This window comes from Monodelphis domestica, chromosome 1, assembly GCF_027887165.1.
Source record: "Monodelphis domestica isolate mMonDom1 chromosome 1, mMonDom1.pri, whole genome shotgun sequence".
NCBI lineage: Eukaryota > Metazoa > Chordata > Mammalia > Didelphimorphia > Didelphidae > Monodelphis > Monodelphis domestica.
This window is the reverse complement of record NC_077227.1, coordinates 418,348,495-418,373,161: the sequence shown is the minus strand read 5'-3', so window position 1 is coordinate 418,373,161 and position 24,667 is coordinate 418,348,495. Positions and strand designations below refer to the sequence as shown.

Here is a 24,667-nt window from a genome sequence, read left to right as displayed (position 1 = left end):
AGCTAGATGTGAGAGGAGTGGAAACTTCTATTGGAAAAGATCTTGGAAGGAAAGGTAAATGGGGGCATACTATAAGGACAATTAGATAATGAAGTGGATAGAGCATCAGCCTGAAGACAGGAATATTTGAGTTCAAATCTAGCCTCAGACATTTACTAGCTGTCTGACCATGAGCCAATCATAAAACCTTTGTTTTCCTTAGTTTCCTCATCTATATAGCAGGAGTAATAATAACACCTACCTCCCTGGGTTGTTGTGAAGATCAAATGAGATAATAAAGCATTTAGCAGAATGCTTGGCTCATAATAAGTGTCATATAAATTATTACTATTATTATCTCAGAGACAACACAATAATGCTGACCACTTTTGAACAGTGAAGGGGTATGGACTTTAGATTCTTAGCTGTAAGGAATATAAAAGGAATTATTTTCTAGAATTTTTTGTATTTCCTTTTCCATTTAGCCAGTTCTAGTGTTTAGAGAGTTCTTTTCTTCAGTGAATTTTGCATATTTTTTCCCCTCCACTTGAACCATTCCATTTTTAAAATAGTACTCATCTATGGATTTTTTCTGCCTCATTTACCATGAAAAATACTATATTTTTCAGGATTTTTTTCTTAATTATTTGGGGGGGCATATTTATCAATCTGTTGACTCCCTTTTCCATATTTTTCTTGTATCATTGATATTTCTTTCCCCAATTTTTACCAACCTCTATTATTTGATTTTTTTTAGCATCCTTTTCTAGTTCTTCCAGGAAATATTTTTTTGGGACCTGGGACATATTTACATTTTTCTTTGAGACTTTGGATGTAGCTGTTTTGACTTTGTTGTCTTCTTCTGAGTGTTTTTTTAATCCCCTTTCAAAAGAATAACTTTCTATGGTAATTTTTGTTGTGGTTGTTTGCTCATTTTTTCCCAGCCTAATTATCATAGAAAGACTTTTAACATAATAAAAAAAGTTATCATATCCAGCACTGCTCCCAGGATGGAGGGGAATACTGTCCCAAGCTTCAGGTTGTTTCTGTGTGGCTATTTTCAGAGCTAGTTCTGGGGGTTATAAATTTTCAGATCTTCAAGGTGGTATGATCTAAGGAGAAGTCTAGTCACTAGTCTCCTTGACTATATTCTTGCCTGTGATTGACCAGTAATTCTTTTCCACATTGCAACTGTGACTAGGTTCTCTGTTCCCCTATAGCAATACACTTTAATGTGCTAGTGCTCCTCCTTGCCCTGGAATTGGTGTTGGGAATGTATGGACAATGTATGGAGTCCCACTCCCAATGCCAACAAAGGGACACCTGTAATCTCCTTCTGACGAGTGATCTGTAAGTGGATGATAGGAAGTGGAAAGGATGGAATTCCAACTTTACATACTGTAAAAAGGATCTGATCCTTTTTACAGTATGTGGGTTGAAGACTCCAGATGCCACTACTGCCAATTCAGGTACCACCAAAGCTTGTTGCTATCTTGCCAGGGAGCAGGCTATATAGAGCATACTCCATTCTTACCCCAATGAAACAGACTTTTCCTGCTGACTTTCTAAGTTGTCTTTGGATGGAAAATTGTTTCACCCATTCCTTTTATTGGTTCTGCCATTCCAGAATTCATTTTGAGGCATTATTTTAAACTCTTTTGAAAGAAACTTTGGGAGAACATAAGAAAGTCCCTTTACTCCACTACCTAGACTCTACCTGGCTTATTATCTTTAAGATTTCTAAACTTAGATTTTGAAGACCAGGGTTGGAATTCCATCCTTTCCACTTCCTATCCATGTGGGATTGTGGAAACAACTTCCATAATCTAAGCCTCAGTTTCCTCGTGTGTAAAATGACTAGTTTAGGCTAGTTGTTATGCATAAGTTTTTAATTCTAACATTCAGCATCTCTTTGCTGTTATGATCCATTAGTGCCTTTAGGCATATTTGTTTCATAAATTATCTATGATTATGGCCTACACCAGTCATTTTTGCATGACGGTAAAGGTTGGGACATTGCATGGGTGCTGGGGGTTTAAAGCCTTCACTATAGCACAAGCTATTTCATTTAACAAAAAAAAAATTCTTGAAGACCATGAACTGTCAGATTATTTTGGCATTCAAAATGTGTGCATTTATAAAATTTCAATGCTTCTCTCCCTACTCTGTGAGTTTCATCTTCAGTGGTTGTCTGCTTTGCCTAACCCTAATCCTAATTTTACCATCATTTTGAAGAGCAAATCATAGCTGCAGAGGGAACAATATATTAAGAAAGATAAATTGGTTAGAGGAGAGGGAGAAAGGAAGCATCATGGACTATCAGACCTAGGAGGGTCTTAAGAAATCTTCTAGATTGTCTTAATCATTCTGAAGCCCATAGAGTTTGTGTGATATACCCAAGTTTGCAAAGTTAGTTAATAGTAGGTCCCAAACTTGAACTGAGTACTCTTTTTCAATTCTAAGCCACACTGAATTCTTTGGAGACAAGTAATCTTCAGGATAAGATACTGCTTGTAAAGGACAGGTCTCAGTTGGATTCCAAACAATTGCATGAAAATATAGAAAGCACAGGATGGTAACAAGAGGGAGGAAAAAAACAATACTTGCTTAACAATTTTTGTTTGTTTGCTTATTTCTGGCACTTGGAAACTTGCCTTGCTTTTTAAGTGAAGGCTGCCTCTAGCTGGGGCCTCTAGGGAAAGAGAACCAAAAGCACTGGATAGGAGTGAGGAGTCCTGAATTCTAGTCTTTGCTCTGCACTAACTGACTGTTTGAAAATATACTGGGGAGTTCTGCTATCTGGGTATCTGTTTCCTATGTTTTCTATTTAAAAGTCCTTTCCAATTCTAACTTTATGGCTCTTTGTAGCTAGTTAGCACTGTAAAGGAGACACTGGTAGTTGGAGTTAATGAACAATGGGTCCAGTTCCCTCCAGAGCATATAATGACACTTGGGAAGTGATTGCTAATTCCACTGAGGGCTTTGCAGGGCTGAGTTCTATCTTGGTGCCTGTGCTAGCTTCTTTCTGAAGACTGACTCTAGAGATTTAATGAGCATTTCTCACTAAGGTAAGGAACCTCTCTGCTATTAAGAGGTGACAGCTAGAGGCTCTGACACCAGAAACCTTTCACTGGCCCTGCTGGCTGAGCAAGTTAGCATTTGCAGATGAACTGCTCTTTTTTTTTTTCCCCTCACATCAATTTGATGCCCTTGCTGAAGCCTGTGGGAAATCAGGCTGGCTGGCCAGGTGCTGTTTGCACTATCAAGGGGTAAGTGAATGTCTCTGGGTTTGTCATTTAGCTCCTGAAGGTAGCTGGGCTACTTATAGCTCTTTAATTTTTTTTTTTTTAGCATAGCAAAAAGCATTAGTCTTAGAGTCAGGAGACCTGCATCCTAAGCCAGGTCGTTTCATCGAGTCTTGGGGAAGAACATTTCCCCTCTCAGCTTCAGTTTCTCCAGCTGTAAAAGAAGACGGTTGTTCCCCCTGTAATCTAACATGTGGCCAACTTGTACTCCAACTGAGGACATAAGGAACAGATCCATGTTAGAGGAAAAAATTAATTCTACAATTTAATTTGTTCCATGAAGTATAGACAAGGGTCAGAACGGTTACTATAAGAACAATTGTTTGGAATTTTAAGAGGTGTTCATTTAATCAACTAATCAATCAACAAGCATTTACATACAAAGTACTGGACTAGGTATCAAGTATGTCAAGACAAAATTAAAGTCACCTGGAGAGAATTAAGGATATTTCTTCCACTGATATCCATTCAGGCCATTTAATATATACACTCCTTGAATCCCTACTATGTGCCTAGTGCTGTAAAAAAAGCTGGGCCTATAAAGACAAAACAGCTTTAACCCTTACATTTTCCTGGTGGAAAACGTATACACAGGTAACAAAATAAAAATGCATACAAAAGAAATATTTTAAAAATTCTGAGGGTAGAAGTACTGCCTATGGCGGTGATCAGAGGAGACTTCTAATAGAATGTTGTTGAATTTGATCTGAACTTTGACAGAAGCTAGAAATTCTAGGAGCAAAAGTCAAGAGGAAGTAAATTCTAAACATGGGAGATTACCTATGCGAAAGCACAGAGATGGCAAGGGAAGGGGAAGGGAATAAGCATTATATAGAACCTATTAAGTGCCAGAATCTGCACTAAGTGCTCTTTACAAACTTTATCTCATTTGATCTTCACAGCAACCCTGAAAGGTAGGTATTATTATTACCCTCATTTTATAGTTAAGGAAACTAAGGCACCTAGAAGTGAGGTGACTTGTCCAGGGTCATATAACTTGTAAGTGCCTGAGGCCAGATTTGAACTCAGATCTTCCTAACTCTTGGCCCAGCATTCTATCCAGTACCACCTCACTGCCTCTAGAAAATGGAATGTTTTTGTGAACAATAGTCAAAAGGGCAGTTTGGTTGTACTCACATATAAAACAGTGAGTAATATATAAGACGGGCAAGTAGTTTGGAACTAGACTGTGAAGATCTACAAATGATAGGTAGAAGAGTCTGTATTTGATTCTCAGGGCAAAAGAGAACCAGTGGAGTTTTCAGGAGAAAAACAGGTGAATAACAAGGTCAGGCTAGACTTCAGGAAAACTACTCAGGCAGCTTTGCAGATAGAAAACACTCAAGGCAGGGATGCCTATTAGGAAGCTAATGCAATGCCCCAGGTGAGAGGTGACGGGTGAACATTGGAACTAAGGTGGTGTTCCTGGGAATTAAGGGGGAGGGAATAGCACAAGAATAATATTTTTAAAGCACTTACTATGCTTTAGGCACTGTGCCAAGTGATTGCTTTAAAATGTTATTTTATTTGATCCTCACCATAATTCTGAAATATAGGTACTGTTATCACCATTTTTCAGTTAAGGAAACAAATGATTAAAAATATATTGCACTTAAAAGCCTTCTCCATCAGTATTTTCATATGCAAAGGAGAACAGAATAAGAGGGCAGAATATGAAACTACAAATCTCTATAGATTGCATACAGCTTGCTTCTTTAAAAGTATATCTTAAACTCCACATGTTAAAAAAAAGAAAACTAAATAACTGGGTCTATTGCACCTTGAACTTACATAGTACAGTGAACTAATTATTAAGTGTCAGAATCTAAATTTGAACTCAGTTCCATCCTGAATCCAAGCCTAGCACTCATCTCTCCATTCTGACACCTAGAGAAAAGAGGATGAATGATAGAGATGTCATGCAGGTAAATTGACATTACTCAGAAATTGACTGGAAATATGGGGTGAGGAGGGATAAGAATGAACTCTATATGAAAATCTGGGCAGCTGGAGAGGATGATAAGACAGATGCAGTCCATTACCAAGGCTGTAGCAGAGGCCCTCCCAGCTTGTGTTCTATTCACATAATCTTTGAGATCTTACTTAGCACTCCCTTGTGAAGGTTAGGCATTGGAGGAAGAATTTGGAAGAATGTATTGTTTATTGTAGAGATTTTGTTTTAGAGTTAAATGGTTCTAAAACGTTTGAAATTTCTTCAGATATCAAAACTGACATTTTTGTTTCTTTCCATATGCATGTGTTCATTTATATATCTAGGTGCATATAATAATAAGTAGTTAAAATTTATATAATACTTACCTTGTGTCAGGCACCGTACTAAGTGCTTTACAATTATGTCATTTAAGTCTCACATAAACCCTGGGTGGTAAGTACTATTATTATCCCTATTTTTCAGATGAGGAAACTGAGGTTGAGACTTGCCCAAGTTCACATTGCTAGTAAGTGTCTGAGGTGAGATTTAAACTCAAGTCTTCCTGACTCCAGGCTCAGCACTGTTTCCTTTGCACCACACTAGCTGCCTTGGAGAGAAAGAGATAAATGGTAGAGATGCTGTGGAAGTCTATCTTCAAATTAGAAAGAAGCATAAAGCAAAGACCATAGAATGACACTGCTGGAATGAACCTTAGAATGTAAAATACTTATGAATGGAGAGTAATTTTAGAATATAGACAATAAAACACAAGTGTTAATACTGGAAGAAACCTTAGAAACCATTCTATTCAAATAGGCTTCATCTTGCCAGTAAAAACTATGATCCAATGAGGTAAAGATTTAGCTAAGATCACCCAATCAGGACTACAATTCAGGACTTCTGACTCTCCATCCAAGCATACTCTCTAATGTATCCTTTTTTCCCTCAATTCTCCAGTGCTCCATCAGGTCCATTAGGTTTTATTTACAAGCCCTATTATCATAATTCTGACACTATTTTGATGACTCTGGTTCTTTGTTTTGTTTTGTGTCAAGAGCCAATCTACCTGACTACGCTATGTCCATTAGAAAGCTCAAGTATGGCATTAGCAGTGCTCTGTTAAAAATCTTCAAATTAAGAGCTCACCCTTTAAATGTAAGTTCACATTGAAAGAATTTCCAGTTCCTTAGTCATAGGATGCCATCCTATTGATCCTAATTTTGCCTTCTAGCATCATCCTGAACAAGACTAATCCCTGTAGTACATCATATATTTAAAAGAAGAATTCTCATATTTCCTCAGTCTTCTTTTCTGGAGAAATATCTTTAATTTCTTGAATTATTTTCAAATATCTTGCTTTTATGTCTTTTTCAGAATGTCTGTTACTCTCCTCTAACTATGCTACAATTTGTCATTTTGTGTTGCCCAGAACTAGATGTCATTGAGTACCTCAAAGAGCTTGATCAGGCATTTTGTAATAAATAAAAGATAAGGGTTTCTGAGAGGGTTACTTCTCTTCTGCTATTGGATGTTTGGTCCTTGACCTGGACTCATTACATTCCTTCCCTTTCATCCATGATTTGCTTACCTGGATCATGTTTTAAAAATTGATTTTCATTGATATTTTTTGGGTTTACGGCACCTAGATGTCCCCCATATTGCTCTCTCCTCTCTCAGAGAACCATCCCTTATAACAAAGATTCTTAAAAAAAAAAAAAAACAAACAAGCATAAAACAATATGACCCAGTGAAACGTTTTTATCTATCTATCTATCTATCTATCTATCTATCTATCTATCTATCTATCATAAAAATTGATATTATAAGCAATATTCAACATCCATGGATACTCTCCCTCCTCCTAACCTCCATGTCTCTATAATTGAGTAAAAGGAAGAAGGCATATTATCATATCTCTTCTTTGGGGCCAAGGCCAAACTTTTTAATTTTCAGTTGTTTTGTTCTTCTTTCTATTTAAATTTTTGTAGTCATTGTGCGTGTTTTCCTGACTGTTTACTTTGCTTTTTATTAATTCATGTAAGTCTGTCCATGTTTTCCATTTTGATTTTTTGCATACCTGTGTTCTTGACTTTCTTATTTTTGACTTTGGCAAACAAAACCTTGTCTGAGACTAGACTTCCAATATCTGCCTACAGACTTATTTGTCCTCTGGTAAAATAAAAAAAATATATTTTGCTGTAAATTTCTATGATTTTACACTCCTATATTTTCTTAATGCAAGGCCTACCTTTGCTCACTATAATTTTCTCACAGTTTCCATTGTAATAACTTAGATTTTCACTTATATAGAGATTTAAAGATTACAAAGTTCTTTCCTCATTACAACCTTATGAAGATTCTGCAAGTAGCATTTATGGCCCATTTTATAAATAAGGCAACAAGGGCTTCGCAAGGGAAAATTATTTGCAAAGGGTTCCATCCATCGTAGATGTTGGATCTTAGATGTGAACCTAGATCTCCTGACCAAAATCCCATAATTCCTTCTACTACATAACACTGGCACTCTTATTTGTTGTTGATGGGCAGACATTATGTTATGTTTTGCAACCTGTTTTGAAGTCTTATGTAGCTTACCCACCTCCCCACCCCAGTATAGTCAGTTGACCTTGGCCCCTCAGATTGTAGAATCTAGATAACTATGACCCACTATTAGGCTTCAACATGATTTGAATACTTCCATGAACTATTTTTTTTGTACTGCAGTTGAATAGCACCAAGTGCCTGTGTAAAGTCCATCAGTTACATCAGCCTACACATCACTCCCTCAAACATATGGCACCAAAACTCTTGATTAATCAAGAGTTCTTAGCATCCTTTTTCTATTTATGGAATAAAACACACCAGTGAGGCAGGAAGTCACATTCACCCAGAAGCACCCAGTCATAGGGGCAGAGAAGTGTGTGCTGACAACTGAGGAACTTTTTTTGAGTGACTAACTGAATTTCTTTGCATTTCGATTCCTATTTGTCATTCTGCATTTGTACCAAGTAGGGCAATTGATTCACTTGACTGACATAAGTTAAAAAGAAAAAGAGAAAAGGGGGAATATATATATATATATATATATGTTTATGGATATACTCTCCCAACAGCTCCAGGGCTCAAAAATAGTTTTTTTCTTAAGAGAGAAGTTGATCTTGTAAGTTATTGACTCTCAAGAGAGAAGGTCTGAAAAGAGCATTGGAATTGGGAATCAGAAATCTGGGCTTGAGTTCTAGTTTTTACATTTTCTATGTAACCTTGAACACTTCATTCAATAGTCTAAAACCTTACTTTTCTCAATTGTACAATGGGTATAATATTTACCAAAGCTCTAAGTTGGAAGAAAATTCATAGGTCAGCTAACCTGAACTTTATCATGATCATCATAGTCATCATCATTATCATGATCATCATTGCCTTTATATGATACTTTAAGTTTTGCAAAGTATTTTACACACATTTTCTCATTTTATCTTCAAAACAGCCTTGGCAGGTAATATTAATATTCCTTTTTTACAATTAGGGAAACTGAGTAAATAGAGGTTAAATGACTTGCACAGAATCAAACTGTTGAGCAAAGGGACAGAGGAAAAATAAAGGATATTATAGGGCGATTAGGTGGCTGAGTGGATTGAGAGCCAGACCTAGAGTCTGGAGGACCTGGGTTCAAATCTAGCCTCTGAAACTTTCTAGCTGTGTGACCCTTGGCAAGTCACATATGCCAAATTGCTTAGCCCTTAATGCTTTTCTCCCTTGGGATCAATATTTGTATGAGTTCTAAGACAGAAGCTAAGGGTTTAAAAAGAAAGAAAAGACATTATTTTGTTTAGCTTTTTTTTTTAAAACCTTTACCTTCTGTCTTGGAGTCAATACTGTGTATTGGCTCCAAGGCAGAAGAGTGGTAAGGGCTAGGCAATGGGGGTCAAGTGACTTGCCCAGGGTCACACAGCTGGGAAGTGGCTGAAGCCAGATTTGAACCTAGGACCTCCTGTCTCTAGGACTGGTTCTCAATCCACTGTGCTACCCAGCTGCCCCCTTTGTTTAGCTTTTAAAGCCCTTCCCAATGTGGCCCAGGCCAACCTTTCAAGGTTTATCATTAATGAATCTCCTTTCCATGTTCTATGTTCCATCCTAACTGCATTCCTTTAAATGACATTCTACTCATTGTCTCTCTGCTTTCTCAAAGACTGCCCCATCTGCCTAGAGTATAATCCCTGTTCAATTCTGCCCTCAAAGACTACCTAGGTTCCTCCACAGTTCAGCTCAGGTGCTATCTATTTTAACTCAATGCCTTAATAAGACCACAAGGGAAAATACCCTAGCCCCCCATTTCCTACCCCCCAAAAGTCAATTTGTATAAATTTTATATTTGCTTAGTATTTCCTCTAATAGGATATAAGGTCCTTGAGGTCAGGGATGACTTCATTTTATCTTTTTTTTATTACCGGGACAAAGTACAAGACCTGTCATCTAGTAGGGATTGAATTACTACAATTAGAACAGATAACATTGGCTAAGTGGAAAATGTACCCTGGGTTTCAATTCCAACTGCCACTCATTCCCTTTGTGACCCTGGACTATTCACTTCAGCACAATTTCTACTTGCTTTTGTTAACTTGGCATATTAAAGAATTAATAATAATAGTAATAAATGGGACCTTTAGGTAGTGCAACAAATAGCGTGTGAGGTCTGGATTCAGGAAGACTCATCTTTCTGAGTTGAAATCCAGCTTTAGACATTCTACTGAATCTACTGAATCATGGTTAGGATCTGTATTGATGGCAGGAGTATTCAGACTGATAAAACTACAGATCTTTGAATGTTCTAAGTAATACTGTTGATAGCTAACATTTAAATAGTGTTTTAGAGTTTAACAAGTGCTGATCCTAATAATAACACTATGAGATAGATAACTAGTATATCCATTTTATCGATGAGGAGACTGACTTGGAGAGTTTATTATCTGTCCATGATCATTTGGCTATTTACCCCATAACCTCCCTTCAAAAATATCCTGCACTCTTTCCATTATACCATTGAATATAATCCCCATTTTAAAGGTGAGAAAGCAGAGGACAAGAAAGAGAAAGTTCCTTGACCAAGGTCATCTAAGTTTATAGCAATTTTTACTAGAAGCCTATCCTCCTGATTTTAAATAACATACTCCAAATATTGTTTCACTTTTTTACTTCCAAGAACCCTAGGAGATGGGTGCAATTTTTGCCCCTACTTGACAGATGAGCAAATTGAATCTGAGCAATTTTCAGCAACTTGCTCAGAGAAACATAGCTATTAAGTGTTTGAAGCTGCATTTGAACTTCAGTCTTTTGACTCCATATCCAACCCCCCTTTTTTTCTCTGTCATCTCTTATATTTCAATGACCAGTGTACACCACCTCAAGTCTACAGTTTATAGAACTAAGATTATAAACATAAATCACAATTGCCTTTTTTCACTTAGTTTTATTGTCCTGGGCATTTTCCATTGGTGGTCCTGGGAGTGGGTTTAAGGAAAGAGGTTAGGACAGTTCTGGTCATTAGGAAGTTTTTTGGATATTTTCCCTCCAATGAAATTAATGCCTGCTTTTCTATAACTTACTCACTGCTCCTTGTTCTGCACTCTAGAACTAAGCAGAACAATTCCAATCCCTCTTCTACATGACAGCCCTTCAGATCCTTGAAGACAGCTATTTTCTTCTGTTCTCCAGGCTAAATATCCCTTGTCCCTTCAACTGATCCTTGTATGGCTTAGTTTTGAATGCCCTTCTGTTCTCCTTCCTCTAAACACTCTCCAGCCTGTCAATGCCCTTTCTAACAGGGTTACAACTCTGTATAGAAAGTATTTTGTATTCATAAAGGTTTCTCCTCATAGAAGTTAGCATTTCAGGTGAAAGTTTGTCTTTTATTTCCCTAAGGTTTATATGAATGAATGGAAATCTAGGAATCTGTACTGGCTTTCAAGAACCTTATGAACTCTCTCCTAAAGTTAAACTCATTTCCTGCCCTTTTGCCTATAATCCTCAATTTCCTTTCCCGACGCCAATATTCCTTTTGTTCCTTTCAAATCTCTTTTATTGGTAGCTAAGGGATGATGGCTCTGTCATTTTCTTTAAATGTGTCCTCCAACTATTTAAAAGAGGAGTTTAGAACCTTCCTTTAGTCGAATTATCCCCTTCTTTGGATCACAGTTTCCTCATGTAACAAAATAAGTTATTTGGACTAGAAGGTGTCTAAGGCTATATCCAGCTTTAATATTCTATGTCCTAAGGTTCCTTTTGGTGCCAATTTCCTATCTGGAGTCCTTCAAATCTAGTTAAGGTTCTCTTTCCTTTACAATGAAGAAACTTCCTGAAAGCAAAGATCAGCCAAATTAAAAAGCACAACTTCTTTAGCATCATGAGTTAGATTGAAGTCTCTGTCAAGTCAGTGAGAATTTATTAATTATTGTGTTGCTGAGCCCTGGAAATATAAATATAAGCAGATTAGAAATACAGTCTCTGCCTGTCTAGGAGATTACATTCTAATGGGGGAAGACAATATGCAAAAGGAACTAAAAACTGAAAAGCCATGGGGTTGGGGAGGGAAAAGAAGAGAAGAACACTGGAGAGAGTCTATGAAGTCAAGATTGCAGCTTGGCATGGAACAAAAACATGACTGGCTGGGGCCTCCTCCTTAAAAATGGAGATTTTGTGAGGAACCAGCCAGTCAGAGGGAGAAGCCACAGAGGTAGAAGGTACTTCCAAGGTAAAAAATTCAGGCATTCAGAGAGATTCCTGAAGAAAGACATTCCTGGGACATTATGAAAAAGCCCAGGAGAGTTAGGAGCACAACCTAGAGAGTGATGATTTCATGATTGGACTGGGCTTCCTCTTTAAATATCATTACTGACAAGTGGCATATCTTTCATCCTGTCCTAGATGAGTTCAGGGTTTTTCAGGGTTAAATGTGATGAAGTCATATGTACCTATTTCTAGTTTATGGCCTCTCAGTTGGGCAGCTCCCCTTCTCCTGTCTGATTGCTGCCGCTCAGGGAGAGCAGCCACTTTGAAAATGCCAGCTCCAGGAACTCTCTGCCTCTTCCTGCCCTTCAGCCTCATCTCTGAGAGGCTTTTGACTCCTCCTCTTGTCTCTATTAAGTTCAGGCCCTGAGTGGAGCTGCCGGATAGAATGTGAGCCTGGAGCTGGAGCTGATGATGCACATCAGCAGACTCTCCCAGGCACAAACCAGAATAATTGTGTGAATCAGTCCCATTTTTCTCTTCAATTAAGGCCCCTGACTTTCCAGTTTTAAAGACATACATAAGATTTTTCATTCAGGGTGAAGGAAATCCTTGCCTATAGTTGTTTTGCTATTTTCTGGTTTGGTGTCCTCACTTCTCCTCTCCGGTTAGCTTTGTGCCTCCTTCCTGTCACCTTCCTTTTCCTTCCACCTCTTCAGCTACGAGGAACACTGAAGTTATCTCTCGGGAATTCCTGACACTACCAATTATTCTGAGTTAAGCCACTGATTTAAAAGGCCTTTGGGAATCTATTTCTGACCTTTACATTTTGTTATTAATATGATCCTCAGGTTAGAGTTTATCACTGTGAGGAAACCATGGGAGGATGCCATTGTAAAGCTCTAGGATCAGAAGATTTAGAATTAAAATGAAGTCTAAGTCATTTTATAGATGAGGAAACTGAGGCCCAGGCAAATGAATTAACCTGATTAAAGTCACACAAGTGATCTCTCCCATAGAAAACCCAGTACATCATGCCACAAATTCTATTTTCTTCCCAATCTCAGGAATGGAAGGACTTTTCATAAGGTAATGTAGAATAAGTACTTTTTGGGGGGAAGGATAGCTAAGTGGCACAGTAGAGTTCCATACCAAGAATCAGGGCTACTAATCTTCTTGAGTTCAAATATCACCTCACTTACTAGCTGTATGGCCCTAAACAAGTCACAACTTTTCTTCAGTTTCTTCCTCTGTTAAATGAGCTGAAAAAGAAAATGATAAACCACTCTAGTATATTTGCCAAAAAACAAACAAACAAACAAAACCCAAACGGGGTCACGAAGTGTAGGACATGACTGAAAATGACTGAACAACAATAATAAAGGATAAGCACTTGGGAAGATAATTTGGAAACCATACAGCACAGTTTCTAGTCCTAGCAGAATTATAAAGTAAGGTAATGGGGGCTTTCCCCAAGGACACCAACAATAGTAATAATGGGTTAAAACAGTAAAGAAACAATTGAGAACAGCCTCTAGGTAGAAAGACTTAGTTAAGAACATGAATTTGTTCTTGACTTGACTGCTTCAAATCCCTCCTCTTAGATCTAGTTTTGCTTGTCTCCTCCCCAAGTTGGTGGCTTCCTAACAAAAGTTCTGAGGTCTCCTAGAGTCTTTTTTTTTCTAAGTAGATCTTGTATCCATTGACCACAGCACACTTCATCTTTCATAACATATTTTGTCTTTTAAACAAATTGATTTTAGAGCATATTCTTTGCTGTTTGTCTCAGATACCTAATATCCTAGTTATAAGTCTGAGTCCCTAACCTGCTCTACAAACCAACTTACTCTGTGATTAGTCTTAGATTCTTCATAATAATAAAAATAACTTACATTTCCTATAGTACCTTGCTTTCAATTGTCTTAGTAAGGTAGATGATCTAAGAATATATTTCCATTTTCCAGATGAAGAAATTGTGGCTCAGAAAAATAAAGTGACTTTCAATGTTTCCCTATGCTAATAAGGGTTCAAGTCAAGATTCCAACATAGATTTTCTGACTAAAAGTGCAGTGGCCTTTCTGTAGCCCACATCTTTCTCCAAAGTATAAGAGGGAGTCAAGAAAGGTGGCCTTCAGCTTTCCTTTGAGCTCTAACATTATGTGGCCTATTCTAAGCACATTATTTTACAGATGAGGAAACTGGGACCTGAAGAGGGTCACAAAGCAAAATGACTGAAGAGACTGTCTACTAAAGGCAGACAATTAAAGGAAAAAATATTTTCTGTGAAGCAAAATGATGAGCAAAGCATAGATCTAATGTCTAGCGATGAATCATATTACCGCATCCACAATCCAAGAATCCTTTTAGTTGAACTCAAAGTATATTGCAGACCTTGGTTTATTCATCTTTTACCAGTGTCCCTCCTAAATAAATAAATAGAACTCGGTGTATCACCCCCAAACTAAAAATAATTGTTTGTCTCCCATCCTGGCCTATACTTTAAGGAGTAACCATTTTACAGAATTGCAGGGAATTAATCAGGCTCTCATTTCAATGTCAAAGAAATACCAACAGAGGATCTAGAAGATAAATAAAGGAATAATTCAGAATAAGGGCTTCATTTTTAAAATAGCCATCCTTTCTACTTTTAAAATCTACACCCGCTTAGCAAATGAGTGTTACAAATTAATTTTCTATTTTGTCTCTATCTCCTTTCCTATTCAACCTACCCTGACTCTCTAGCTGTAGATTTGTATGATCTTCCCCAAAATGCCACCAGCCCCGTTATGTACTTTCCTCATAGGCAAAGCCGCCAATTAAAATCAGCAGGGTGTTTGGTATGAATTAGGGCTCTCAGGCTGGACTGCTGGAGTGGAGTGGGTGGTTCTGAAAGGGGGTGGGAGGTTGTGCTCAGGCAACAGCACCCTGGGGTTGAGCCTCTGTCTTCTGAAAGAGAACCTCTGTTACTCAGGCCCCTGGCCAGTTCTGAATAGGGGGAGGAGAACCCCAGCTGAGCCCTGTACACCCTGGGTTGGGATTCTATAAGTTTAGAAAGAGTAATGGAACGTGATGTAGAAGGTCTGGGTCTAATCTTAGCTCTGTAACTACCCAGTCATATAAACCCAGACTCTCTGTGCCTCATCTTCCTCTCAATAAAAGGAAGGGGTAGATAAACCCCCCAGGGCTCTTTGATGATCCTAGGACTCAGTGGCCCAGCTCTAACGTTTTAACCTTTCAGTCATTTCCTGGCATCTCTCATGTTTAGCATAGGGCTAGCACCTAGTAACTGCACATTGAATTTTTAATGAATCTCTGTGTCCTAAAGGCTCTTCCATCTCTGATGGCATATATTATAAAGTCCTATGTTCTATATTCTGTGATCTAATTCTATGTTCTGACATTCCCTCCAGCTCAGACATTTAATGGTTTCTATTGTATCTTTTTTGTTTTTTGTTTTTATCATTTTATTATTTTTTGTTGTTGTTGTAAAGGGTTTAGAAAGTACACAAGGTCAATGAAGTAAAATTATGTCATTTCCCATAGAGGAACCAAACATCTAGCATCAGAAGCACTGGAAGGGGGTGGAGAGTGGGGAGTGGTTTAGGGAATGGGGGAGGGCTGGGATGAGCAGGACAGTTTTAGAAAGGAACAGAAAGATTCTCTCCCTCTCTTCCTCTTTCCTTCCCCTTGGTACATCATGTTCTTCTTTCTAGTCAATACGTATTGAAGTCTAGGGGTAAAGAAAGCTAGTTACTTGGTTGTATTGGAGTTAAGAGTTTGCCAAAAATGGAAGGCACGTCAGGTCTCCAGGGAGTAAAAAAAGCATCTTCAAAAACGTTCCTTGTTGCCTTAAGCCAAATGCCTTGCAGTGGGGCTGTGTCAGCCCTTTCTCAGACCCTTTCCTCTAGTGCTGTCCTATTAAGCAGGCCTCTCCTGTTCCCAGGGCTGAGGCAGCCTGTCACTTGTTAGCCTGGGAGAGGTTATTTTTAGAATTCAGTCCCTCCTTCCCATGCTCCCTAGCCTCGCCTCTCTACTTGCAGGCTAGCTCCAATTATCTGTGAATGGAGGAGAGAGAACCTGGCAGGTCTGGAACAGGGAAGCAATGTGATAATGGTCTCTTCGCACTCTCAAACTTCCAGTATTTTTCCATTCTTTCCATTTTTTACTCTCCTTTTTTCTCTCTTCCTGCCTGATGGCATCTTCCTCTTTCATTCTTTCATACCTCTATGCCCCCTTCCACACTTCTGGATTAGTCTTCTCACAACATCTCAGTTAATCGGATGTTTGAACCCATATGGGATTCCTTGTGAATTAAGATTTTTTTTGGTTTACTGAAAGTTTATTTTTCAGTTTATCTCTTGATATTGATAGTTTTTCTCCATTTCCCTGCTTTAGGAAAGACATCACATGCAAAGTTAGGAGGACAAGTTCTGCTTTATTTGCTACTACTTATGTGACCTGGAACAAGTCACTTCTGAAATGTCTCAATTTCTTCGCCTACAGAAAAGATTATTCCTAAAGACCTATTTGGCCTAAAACTATATGTTCTAAAGTTATGTAGTTGTTTTATTTTTATTTTTTAAACCTTTATCTTGTATCTCAGAAGTGATACTAAGTATCACTTTCAAGGCAGAAGCAGTAATGTTTAGGCAATTGATTTTAAGTGACTTGCTGTGTGAACAGCTAATATCCAAGACAGATTTGAATCCAGGACCTCCCCTCTCCAGGCCTGGCTCTCTATCATCTGAACCATTTAGCTAACCCTAGAATTTTATCATACTATATACTAAGTCTAAGCATTTTACAGTCCCTTAGAGTACTAAATTCCTACATTTTATGTCTTAAGATACATTAGGACAGGAATTCCAGATCTATTATGTTCTAAATTCTAAATATACCTATCTAATATTTTAGATTTTAGCATTCTGTGTTCTAAGGTATAACTTCAGTAAATAGTCTTTGTTCTAAGGTACACTCTAGCACCAACATTTTGCTTTAAGATCATTTCAGTTTTAACATTCTATGTACTGAGACCATTTCTAGCTTTAAAATTCTATTACAAGGGTCATCCAACTCTAACATTTTGAGATTCTAAGTTCAGTGTCTTGACTATAACTAAAGGTTTATTTTTAGAGTTTGAGTCATCTTTCTTGACAGTAGTGATCACTGTCCTGGGTGGAAGAAGGAGATATAGGTGCAATAGGTTGAGATGAATGTGTACCAAATCCAAGTTGTCCTCTGGAAACTGCTTTAAAATAAGCAAATAGCATTAAATCCTTGATGTGACCTTTTTCTCTTTATCCTCACAATCCAAGGCAGAAAAAGGATGAAAAAGAAATAGGTCTAAGAGTAAAGAGATCTAACTATAGCCATGACAAAATGCTTCTCTTTTAACTGGAGCAAATCATTTCTGAGCCTGTTTTCTAGTCTTTTAAATGGGTGGGAAGGTTGGAGGGAAGTTTAGTTAGATTAGCTGTAAAATCCCTCCCAATTCTGATAATCTACATTCCTAATTCTATGTTCTAGGTAATGATGTCAATCTGAAATAGAAAAGGGTCCCTGTGGGCTACATACTGACTTAGCAGACCACATTTACATTACCTATGTTGTGTTGCATTTTTATTTATTTTGCTAAACACTTCCCAGTTACATTTTAATCTAGTTCAGGCTACATTTGCCCCGTGCTGCACAAAATTGACAGTTCTGTAAAGGACTATGGCTCTTTTGCTTGAGGTTAATCATGGATTTACTAAATTTATTTATCCATATCTTCCCTCTCCCCCTACCCCAAAGGATTTAGAGTCAGAGGACCTGAATTTGAATCCCATTTTTTCTACTTATTAGTTATGTATGTAACCTCACAGAAGTCATCTCACTTCTCTGCCTGTGACCACATCAGAAAAAGGAGGGAGTTAGAAGGCACAGCTTTCATTTTTAAATCCTATGAGCTGATGATCCTATTATAATTGATGTATCAGAATCATAGGATTTCAGAGTTGGGAGGCACCTCAAAGATCACCGCATTCTTTCTTCTTCCACCCTCATGGTATTTTTCTGCCTTTTTTTCTGGGTTACATTACTTTTTTTTCCTTCTCTGTCCCTATCACTCTCTTCATTTTCTTCTCATATGTCATCCTTCCCCTTTTGCCATCCTTTCCCTCCATTTTTTTCTTTCCTCCATGTTTTCCTCTTTTGCTTTGACTCCAACAGTCCTACCCCCCATCCCTACACATTGTCCTCTTTCTAAGCCCCCTTGCTGTTCTTCATTGCTGTATCATTAATGTGCTCTTTGATACAGCTCACAGCCTAATGATTATTCTGAGGTCAGCCTATGCAGGTGCCATGAATTTCACTAATCCAACTCAGAGAGCCTCTGTCCATAATCGCCCCTCCTGTTCTACAGGGTCTGAATCCTAATTTGTTATTAGCCACGTCTGCTGCTGCTATATTCCCAGGGTCTTTATTTTGTCGTCTTTTTTTTTTCTGCCCAGAGCTCTGAGCAGCTCCGAGGAGTCTAAGAATTTGTCACAATGAAGTATCTATTCTGCGGGTGGGGGTAGGGACCTCAGGTTTTACAAAGAGTTCCAATGATTGGCAATGAGAAAGGGGGTGCTATCAGGGCAGTGGAGTATTTGTTGATTGGGAAAGGCACCCTCTAAATGGATTACTGTGCTGAGAACTTTAAGAGGAGAGAAAGCCACGTGGAGTCCATTTGAAAGAGACTCTATGTGAAGATTTTCATTAGGTGGTATGGAGGGTCACAGAATGACAGGGTTTGAAGGGATCATAGTAATCATACAGTTCCAACAGCTCACATTTCTGTAGTATTTGGTGATCACAAATCTCATTTATTTCTCTAAAATAATCATATAAAGTAAGCAATGTAAACATTATCCTTATTATACAGATGAGAAAACTAAGGAAAGTTACAGAACTTTGTTCAATATCCTGTAGCTAGTAAGTGGAAGGTCAGACCTGAAATCAGGTCTACCTCAGACCTCCTTCTATCTATCTTTCTTTCTTTCCTTATTCTTCCTTCCTTCCTTCCTTCCTTCCTTCCTTCCTTCCTTCCTTCCTTCCTTCCTTCCTTCCTTCCTTCCTTCCTTCCTTCCTTCCTTCCTTCCTTCCTTCTTTCCTTCCTTCCTTCCTTCCTTCCTTCCTTCCTTCCTTCCTTCCTTCCTTCCTTCCTTCCTTCCTTCTTCCTTCCTTCCTTCCTTCCTTCCTTCCTTCCTTCCTTCCTTCCTTCCTTCCTTCCTTCCTTCCTTCCTTCCTTCCTTCCTTCCTTCCTTCTTTCCTTCCTTCCTTCCTTCCTTCCTTCTTTCCTTCCTTCCTTCCTTCCTTCCTTCCTTCCTTCCTTCCTTCCTTCCTTCCTTCCTTCCTCCCTCCCTCCCTCCCTCCCTCCCTCCCTCCCTTCCTTCCTTCCTCCCTCCCTCCCTTCCTTCCTTCCTTCCTTCCTTCCTTCCTTCCTTCCTTCCTTCCTTCCTTCCTTCCTTCCTTCCTTCCTTCCTTCCTTCCTTCCTTCCTTCCTTCCTTCCTTCCTTCCTTCCTTCCTTCCTTCCTTCCTTCCTTCCTTCCTTCCTTCCTTCCTTCCTTCCTTCCTTCCTTCCTCTAATTTTATAGATAAAGAGACCCAGAGAGGAAATGAGATTCTCCAAAGGTCAGAAAGTTTGTCAGTGGCAGAGCATTGACTGAAACCCAAGCCTCCCATTTCCCAATCTAAAGCTATCTACAGCTATTCACTCAGCATGGACATTTGGGGCAAGGAATGCTTCAGGGAAAAAAAAAAAACATATTATACTCATTTCTCACACTTAGCAAATGCTAGAAATTTCAAGGTACCTTTTGTGTAGTTTCTTATTATTATACCTGTTTCTCTGGGTATGGTTTCTCTTCTGTCCTGCTGGCTATGTTAGCATTGCCTTCAGAAAGCACAGGTTCTTGGAGTCAAGAAGAGAGAAACTTAAGCTAATTTTAAATTCAATTGAGGCAAATTCTTGGGTACTTTTACTATGGACAAGTGACAAAGACATCAATAATCCCAATTTCAACTAAAACATTTATTGAATACTTACTGTGTATAAAAGCAGTGTGGTAGTTAACTTAGACAAAAAATAGAGAAAAATAGAAGATGCAGTCCCTGCACTTAAGGAAGTTTGAATCTAGTTTATTTATAGTTACAAATATAATTAAACTGTGTGTTTCTTTTACACAAATTTGCGTTTAATAAATGTTGACCTATAATATATATATATATATAAATATATAAGAGGTACAAGAATATGATGTTTCCCAAGATGAAAATACCACTTCTCTGTATGTGTGCATGTGTGCATGTGTGTGTGTGTGTGTGTGTGTGTGTGTGTGTGTGTGTGTGTGTGTACTGTGATGGAAGAAAACTTTGTAGAAACTTTATTTAGGTTGATTCTTAAAAGATAGAGTTAGGAACTTGGACAAATCACTTCATCTTCTCTAAGTCAAAAAACTGAAAGCTGAAAAGAACCTTAGAGTTTGTCTATGGAAATAAGCCTTTTTATTTTGTGGAGGTTGGAGGGAAAAACTGTACCATGAAAGGTAAAAGTAGCTCATCCAAAGCAACATATCCATTAAGTAAGTAGGACTGGGATTCAAATCCAGGCAAATCCTCCAATTCCAATTCAAGTATTCTTTCTCCTGATGAATATGATTTAGGTTTCTTAATGTCTAAAATGGGAGTTAGTTATTTCTAATATCCTTCCTAGGATAATTTTTTTCTTTGCTTAACATTTTATGATTTCAAGTCTCACCCTGTTCTATCATTTAATATTCTACAGGCCCTGGAAGCTCTGACCAGGTTAATTGCCTTAAAGAAACAGGAAATTAAGTGCCAGGGTTTCAATAGTAGTCTTGTGTATGGTCCTGGATTTATTTTCCAGGTTAGATGCTTCTCCCATCAAAAGGTGGCTAATGTTATTGTCTCTCTTTCTCTCTTGGCAGGACAATACAACAGTGGCTTACTAGGGTCCAGTCCCTGCTCTACTGCAATGAGAATGGGTTCTGGGGTACCTTCTTGGAAAGCCAACGGAGTTGTGTCTGCCATGGTAGTACCAGCCTATGTCAGAGGCCAATCCCCTGCATCATTGGGGGCAACAATAGTTGTGCCATGTGTAGCCTGGCCAACATTTCACTCTGTGGCTCCTGCAACAAAGGCTACAAGCTCTATAGGGGCCGCTGTGAGCCCCAGAATGTGGATTCAGAGCGCAGCGAGCAGTTTATCAGTTTTGAGACAGACCTGGATTTCCAGGACCTTGAGCTGAAGTACCTGCTGCAGAAGATGGACTCCCGCCTTTATGTCCACACCACCTTCATCAGCAATGAGATCCGCCTGGATACCTTCTTTGATCCCCGGTGGCGCAAAAGAATGTCCCTTACCCTCAAGAGCAACAGAAACCGCATGGACTTCATCCATATGGTTATTGGCATCTCCATGCGTATCTGTCAGATGCGCAATAGTAGTCTGGACCCCATGTTCTTTGTCTATGTCAACCCTTTCAGTGGGAGTCACTCTGAAGGCTGGAACATGCCCTTTGGGGAATTTGGGTATCCACGCTGGGAGAAAATTCGTCTCCAGAATGGGCAGTGCTACAACTGGACTCTGTTGCTGGGCAACCGGTGGAAAACATTTTTTGAGACTGTTCATATCTACCTTCGTAGCCGAACTCGGCTGCCTTCCCTACTGCGCAATGAGACTGGACAGGGACCAGTGGACCTGTCTGACCCCTCTAAGAGGCAGTTCTACATCAAAATCTCTGATGTTCAGGTGTTTGGCTATAGCCTAAGGTTCAATGCCGACCTCCTTCGGAGTGCAGTGCAACAGGTCAACCAGTCATACACGCAAGGCGGGCAGTTCTACTCCTCATCCTCCGTGATGCTTCTGCTGCTAGATATCCGGGACCGAATCAATAGACTGGCACCCCCAGTGGCCCCAGGGAAACCTCAGTTGGATTTGTTCTCCTGTATGCTGAAGCACCGCCTGAAACTGACCAACAGTGAGATCATTCGTGTGAACCATGCACTGGATCTCTACAATACTGAGATCCTTAAACAATCGGACCAAATGACAGCCAAACTCTGTTAACCCCAGGGACTCCTTTCCAGGGACTGATCCTTTTGCTGTACAATACACCAGAAAAAAACAAAACCTAAACAAACAAACAAAAAAAAATCACCACCCACAAAACAAAAACAAAAAGATAAAAAAAATTTGTAAAATGTAATTAATATTCAAAGAAAGGAGGAAATTCTTCATTTGTTGGAAAACTAAACCGTTCTAGCAACTGTATAAAACTGTCGGGCATGTTTGTTATTTCTATAATCCGTCATAAAAAGAAGGGTCACACCTTTCTCTTGAGCTGTGAAGGTGTTGCTTGGTAGGCTTCAGGGGCTGCATTGAGGGGGTAGAGGAGGGAACATGTACACAATGCATTGTAAAGATCTCTGCTGTGCAGGTGCTAAGATTACAAAAAGAAAGAGCTATATGTAATGTAAGAAAAAAAAAACTGCCATTTTTCCTTGTGGGAGGAAATAGGCAAAGATAAAGAAGAGTTTTCTTCAGTTGAGATGTCTATCCTCTTCATGCTCATTTCCTTGTGGGGAACTCACACTTCAACCTGAAGGTGGGAGAGGGTGAGGTGAGGGCACATTGTTCATTCAGGCTGGGAAGAGGCCCAGACCAGCAGAAAGGAAGGTACTGTGGGGAAAGCGATTGGTTGGTGAGCTACATATTTCTCCCTCCCATGCTGGGTAGAAGAAATCCTTTCTGCTTTGGGCTAACACTAATGGAACCGATCCTTTCTGCTTTGGGCTAACACTAATGGAACCGATTATTGCAGAATTAGAGTTAGAGGATTTTATAGTCTGGAGTTGGTACCTTAAAGAACAAACACACCAAGAAAAATTTACCTGCAGACCCTCCCATGAGCTTCCAAAAAAAAAAAAAGAAAGAAAATAAATAGCATACATTCTATTACAAACAGATCCTGGCAAGTACAAAGTCAGTGAACCAAACTGAAATAACAGGGGATATAAAGGGGAGAGCAGGGGAAAGTATGCACTGATGGGAAACTACATGGTGTCATGGAAAGAGCACTGGATTTGGAGTCAAAATCTCAGTTTTAAACTTGACTCTCCTATTTACTAGTTGTATGATCTTGGGTGAGCCACTGACTCTGAAACTCAGTTTCCTCATTTATAAAATGAGAATATTGACTTGAATGTTCTTCACTGATTTCCTTTCCAGTTCCAAATCCTATAAATCTATCATTGCCTTGCCAGAATAAGTCTCCTTAGTTAGTATTTTTTAATCTGCCTTTTATTATTAACTGGGGTGTATGTAGCACTATAGCATACACACACATACTTTTATATATATGTATAAAAGAGCTATCTCTCAATTCATCAATCTAGAGTTGAAAGGGACCTTAAAGATCATCTAGTTTAATCCTTTATTTTACAAATGAGGAAATGAAACTGAAGTTCAGAATGGTAAATGATTTGCCCTTGCTAGATAGGTAATGACATAGCTAGGGTTCGGATTCAGGGTTTGTGATTACAAGACTGCTATTTTTTTTCAGTGTGCCCTTATGCCTCCCTATGTCATGCTACATCTTTTTTTTTTTTGGCTAGAACCATTATTTCAATGGAATTCTATCATTAAAACTCCCTCTATCCGTTTAGATCTACTAATTATAAATTGTTAGGTTTTTCTGTCAATCAGTAGGTTTAGACCATTTTCTGGGACATTAAAGGTGTTAAAATGGATTATCCATGATCCTGATATATATATATATCAGAGACAGGGATAAAACCCAGAACTTTTTGACCCCAAGACCAGACAATCTTCTATTTACTACCCCACATTATTTCTCATGTTACCCTTGCCTGTATGTATTTTAAAAAATAAATATATATACATATATATATATATATGTATATATATTTATATATACACACACATATATCTATGATCATAGAGTCTAGGTGGAGAAAGAAAGATACAATAAAAACTATGAGAGAAAACAATCTAAGTTCATATACATGTATGAACAAGGTGTCAGGAGTTAATAGCAAGGAGAAATAGACCCTTTTCAGCTGGGGAATTAGGGAAAACTTTATGGACTGAAAATAAGCTGGGAATTGAAGAATGAATGGAATTGCAATAGTCAGAGTTGAAGGCTGGCATTCTAGATAAATGGGGGCAAGTGTGTGTAGATGTGTAGGAGAGACAGAGGTAAACAGAGAAAGTGTGTGTGTGTGTGTGTGTGTGTGAGAGAGAGAGAGAGAGAGAGAGAGAGAGAGAGAGAGAGAGAGAGAGAGAGAGAGAGAGAGAGAGAGAGAGGAGGGAAGAAGCGAAGGAGGGAGGGAGAGGAAGAGAGAGTGAATTAGAAAGGATACCGAAACAGGTAAATAAAGAGGATATTGCAATGGAGAAAATACCATTATGAGGTTTGGTGTTTTTTGTCAGATTGATCAAAGAACTGAGTAAGTATTCAAAAGGAAGGAAAAAATAAAGGAGAAAACTCCTCCTGAGTAATTCATTCATGAAAGAAATAAGGATGGATCTCATGTCCCAACTTTCAGGATTGAACTCACTGAAGCAGAGTATCAGGATGGAAAGACCTTAGTACAGCACATGAGAATAAGGGACATGGAAACTGGAGAGGACCTTAAGATTTTGAGTGTTAGAATTTTT

General features: G+C 38.6%; 1 protein-coding gene across 2 annotated transcripts in view; it reads left to right on the top strand.

The window, feature by feature from the left end:
• The window catches only part of BRINP1 (BMP/retinoic acid inducible neural specific 1), a 175,607-nt gene extending 153,072 nt beyond the window's left edge, over positions 1-22,535 (top strand). For both annotated transcript variants that reach the window (XM_016429239.2, XM_056812026.1), the window contains one exon: positions 20,914-22,535. In XM_016429239.2, coding sequence (XP_016284725.2) covers positions 20,914-22,054 — 1,141 coding nt within the window. In that variant the 3' untranslated portion in view covers positions 22,055-22,535. The remainder of the gene's footprint in view (positions 1-20,913) is intronic.
• The last annotated feature ends 2,132 nt before the right edge of the window (positions 22,536-24,667 follow it).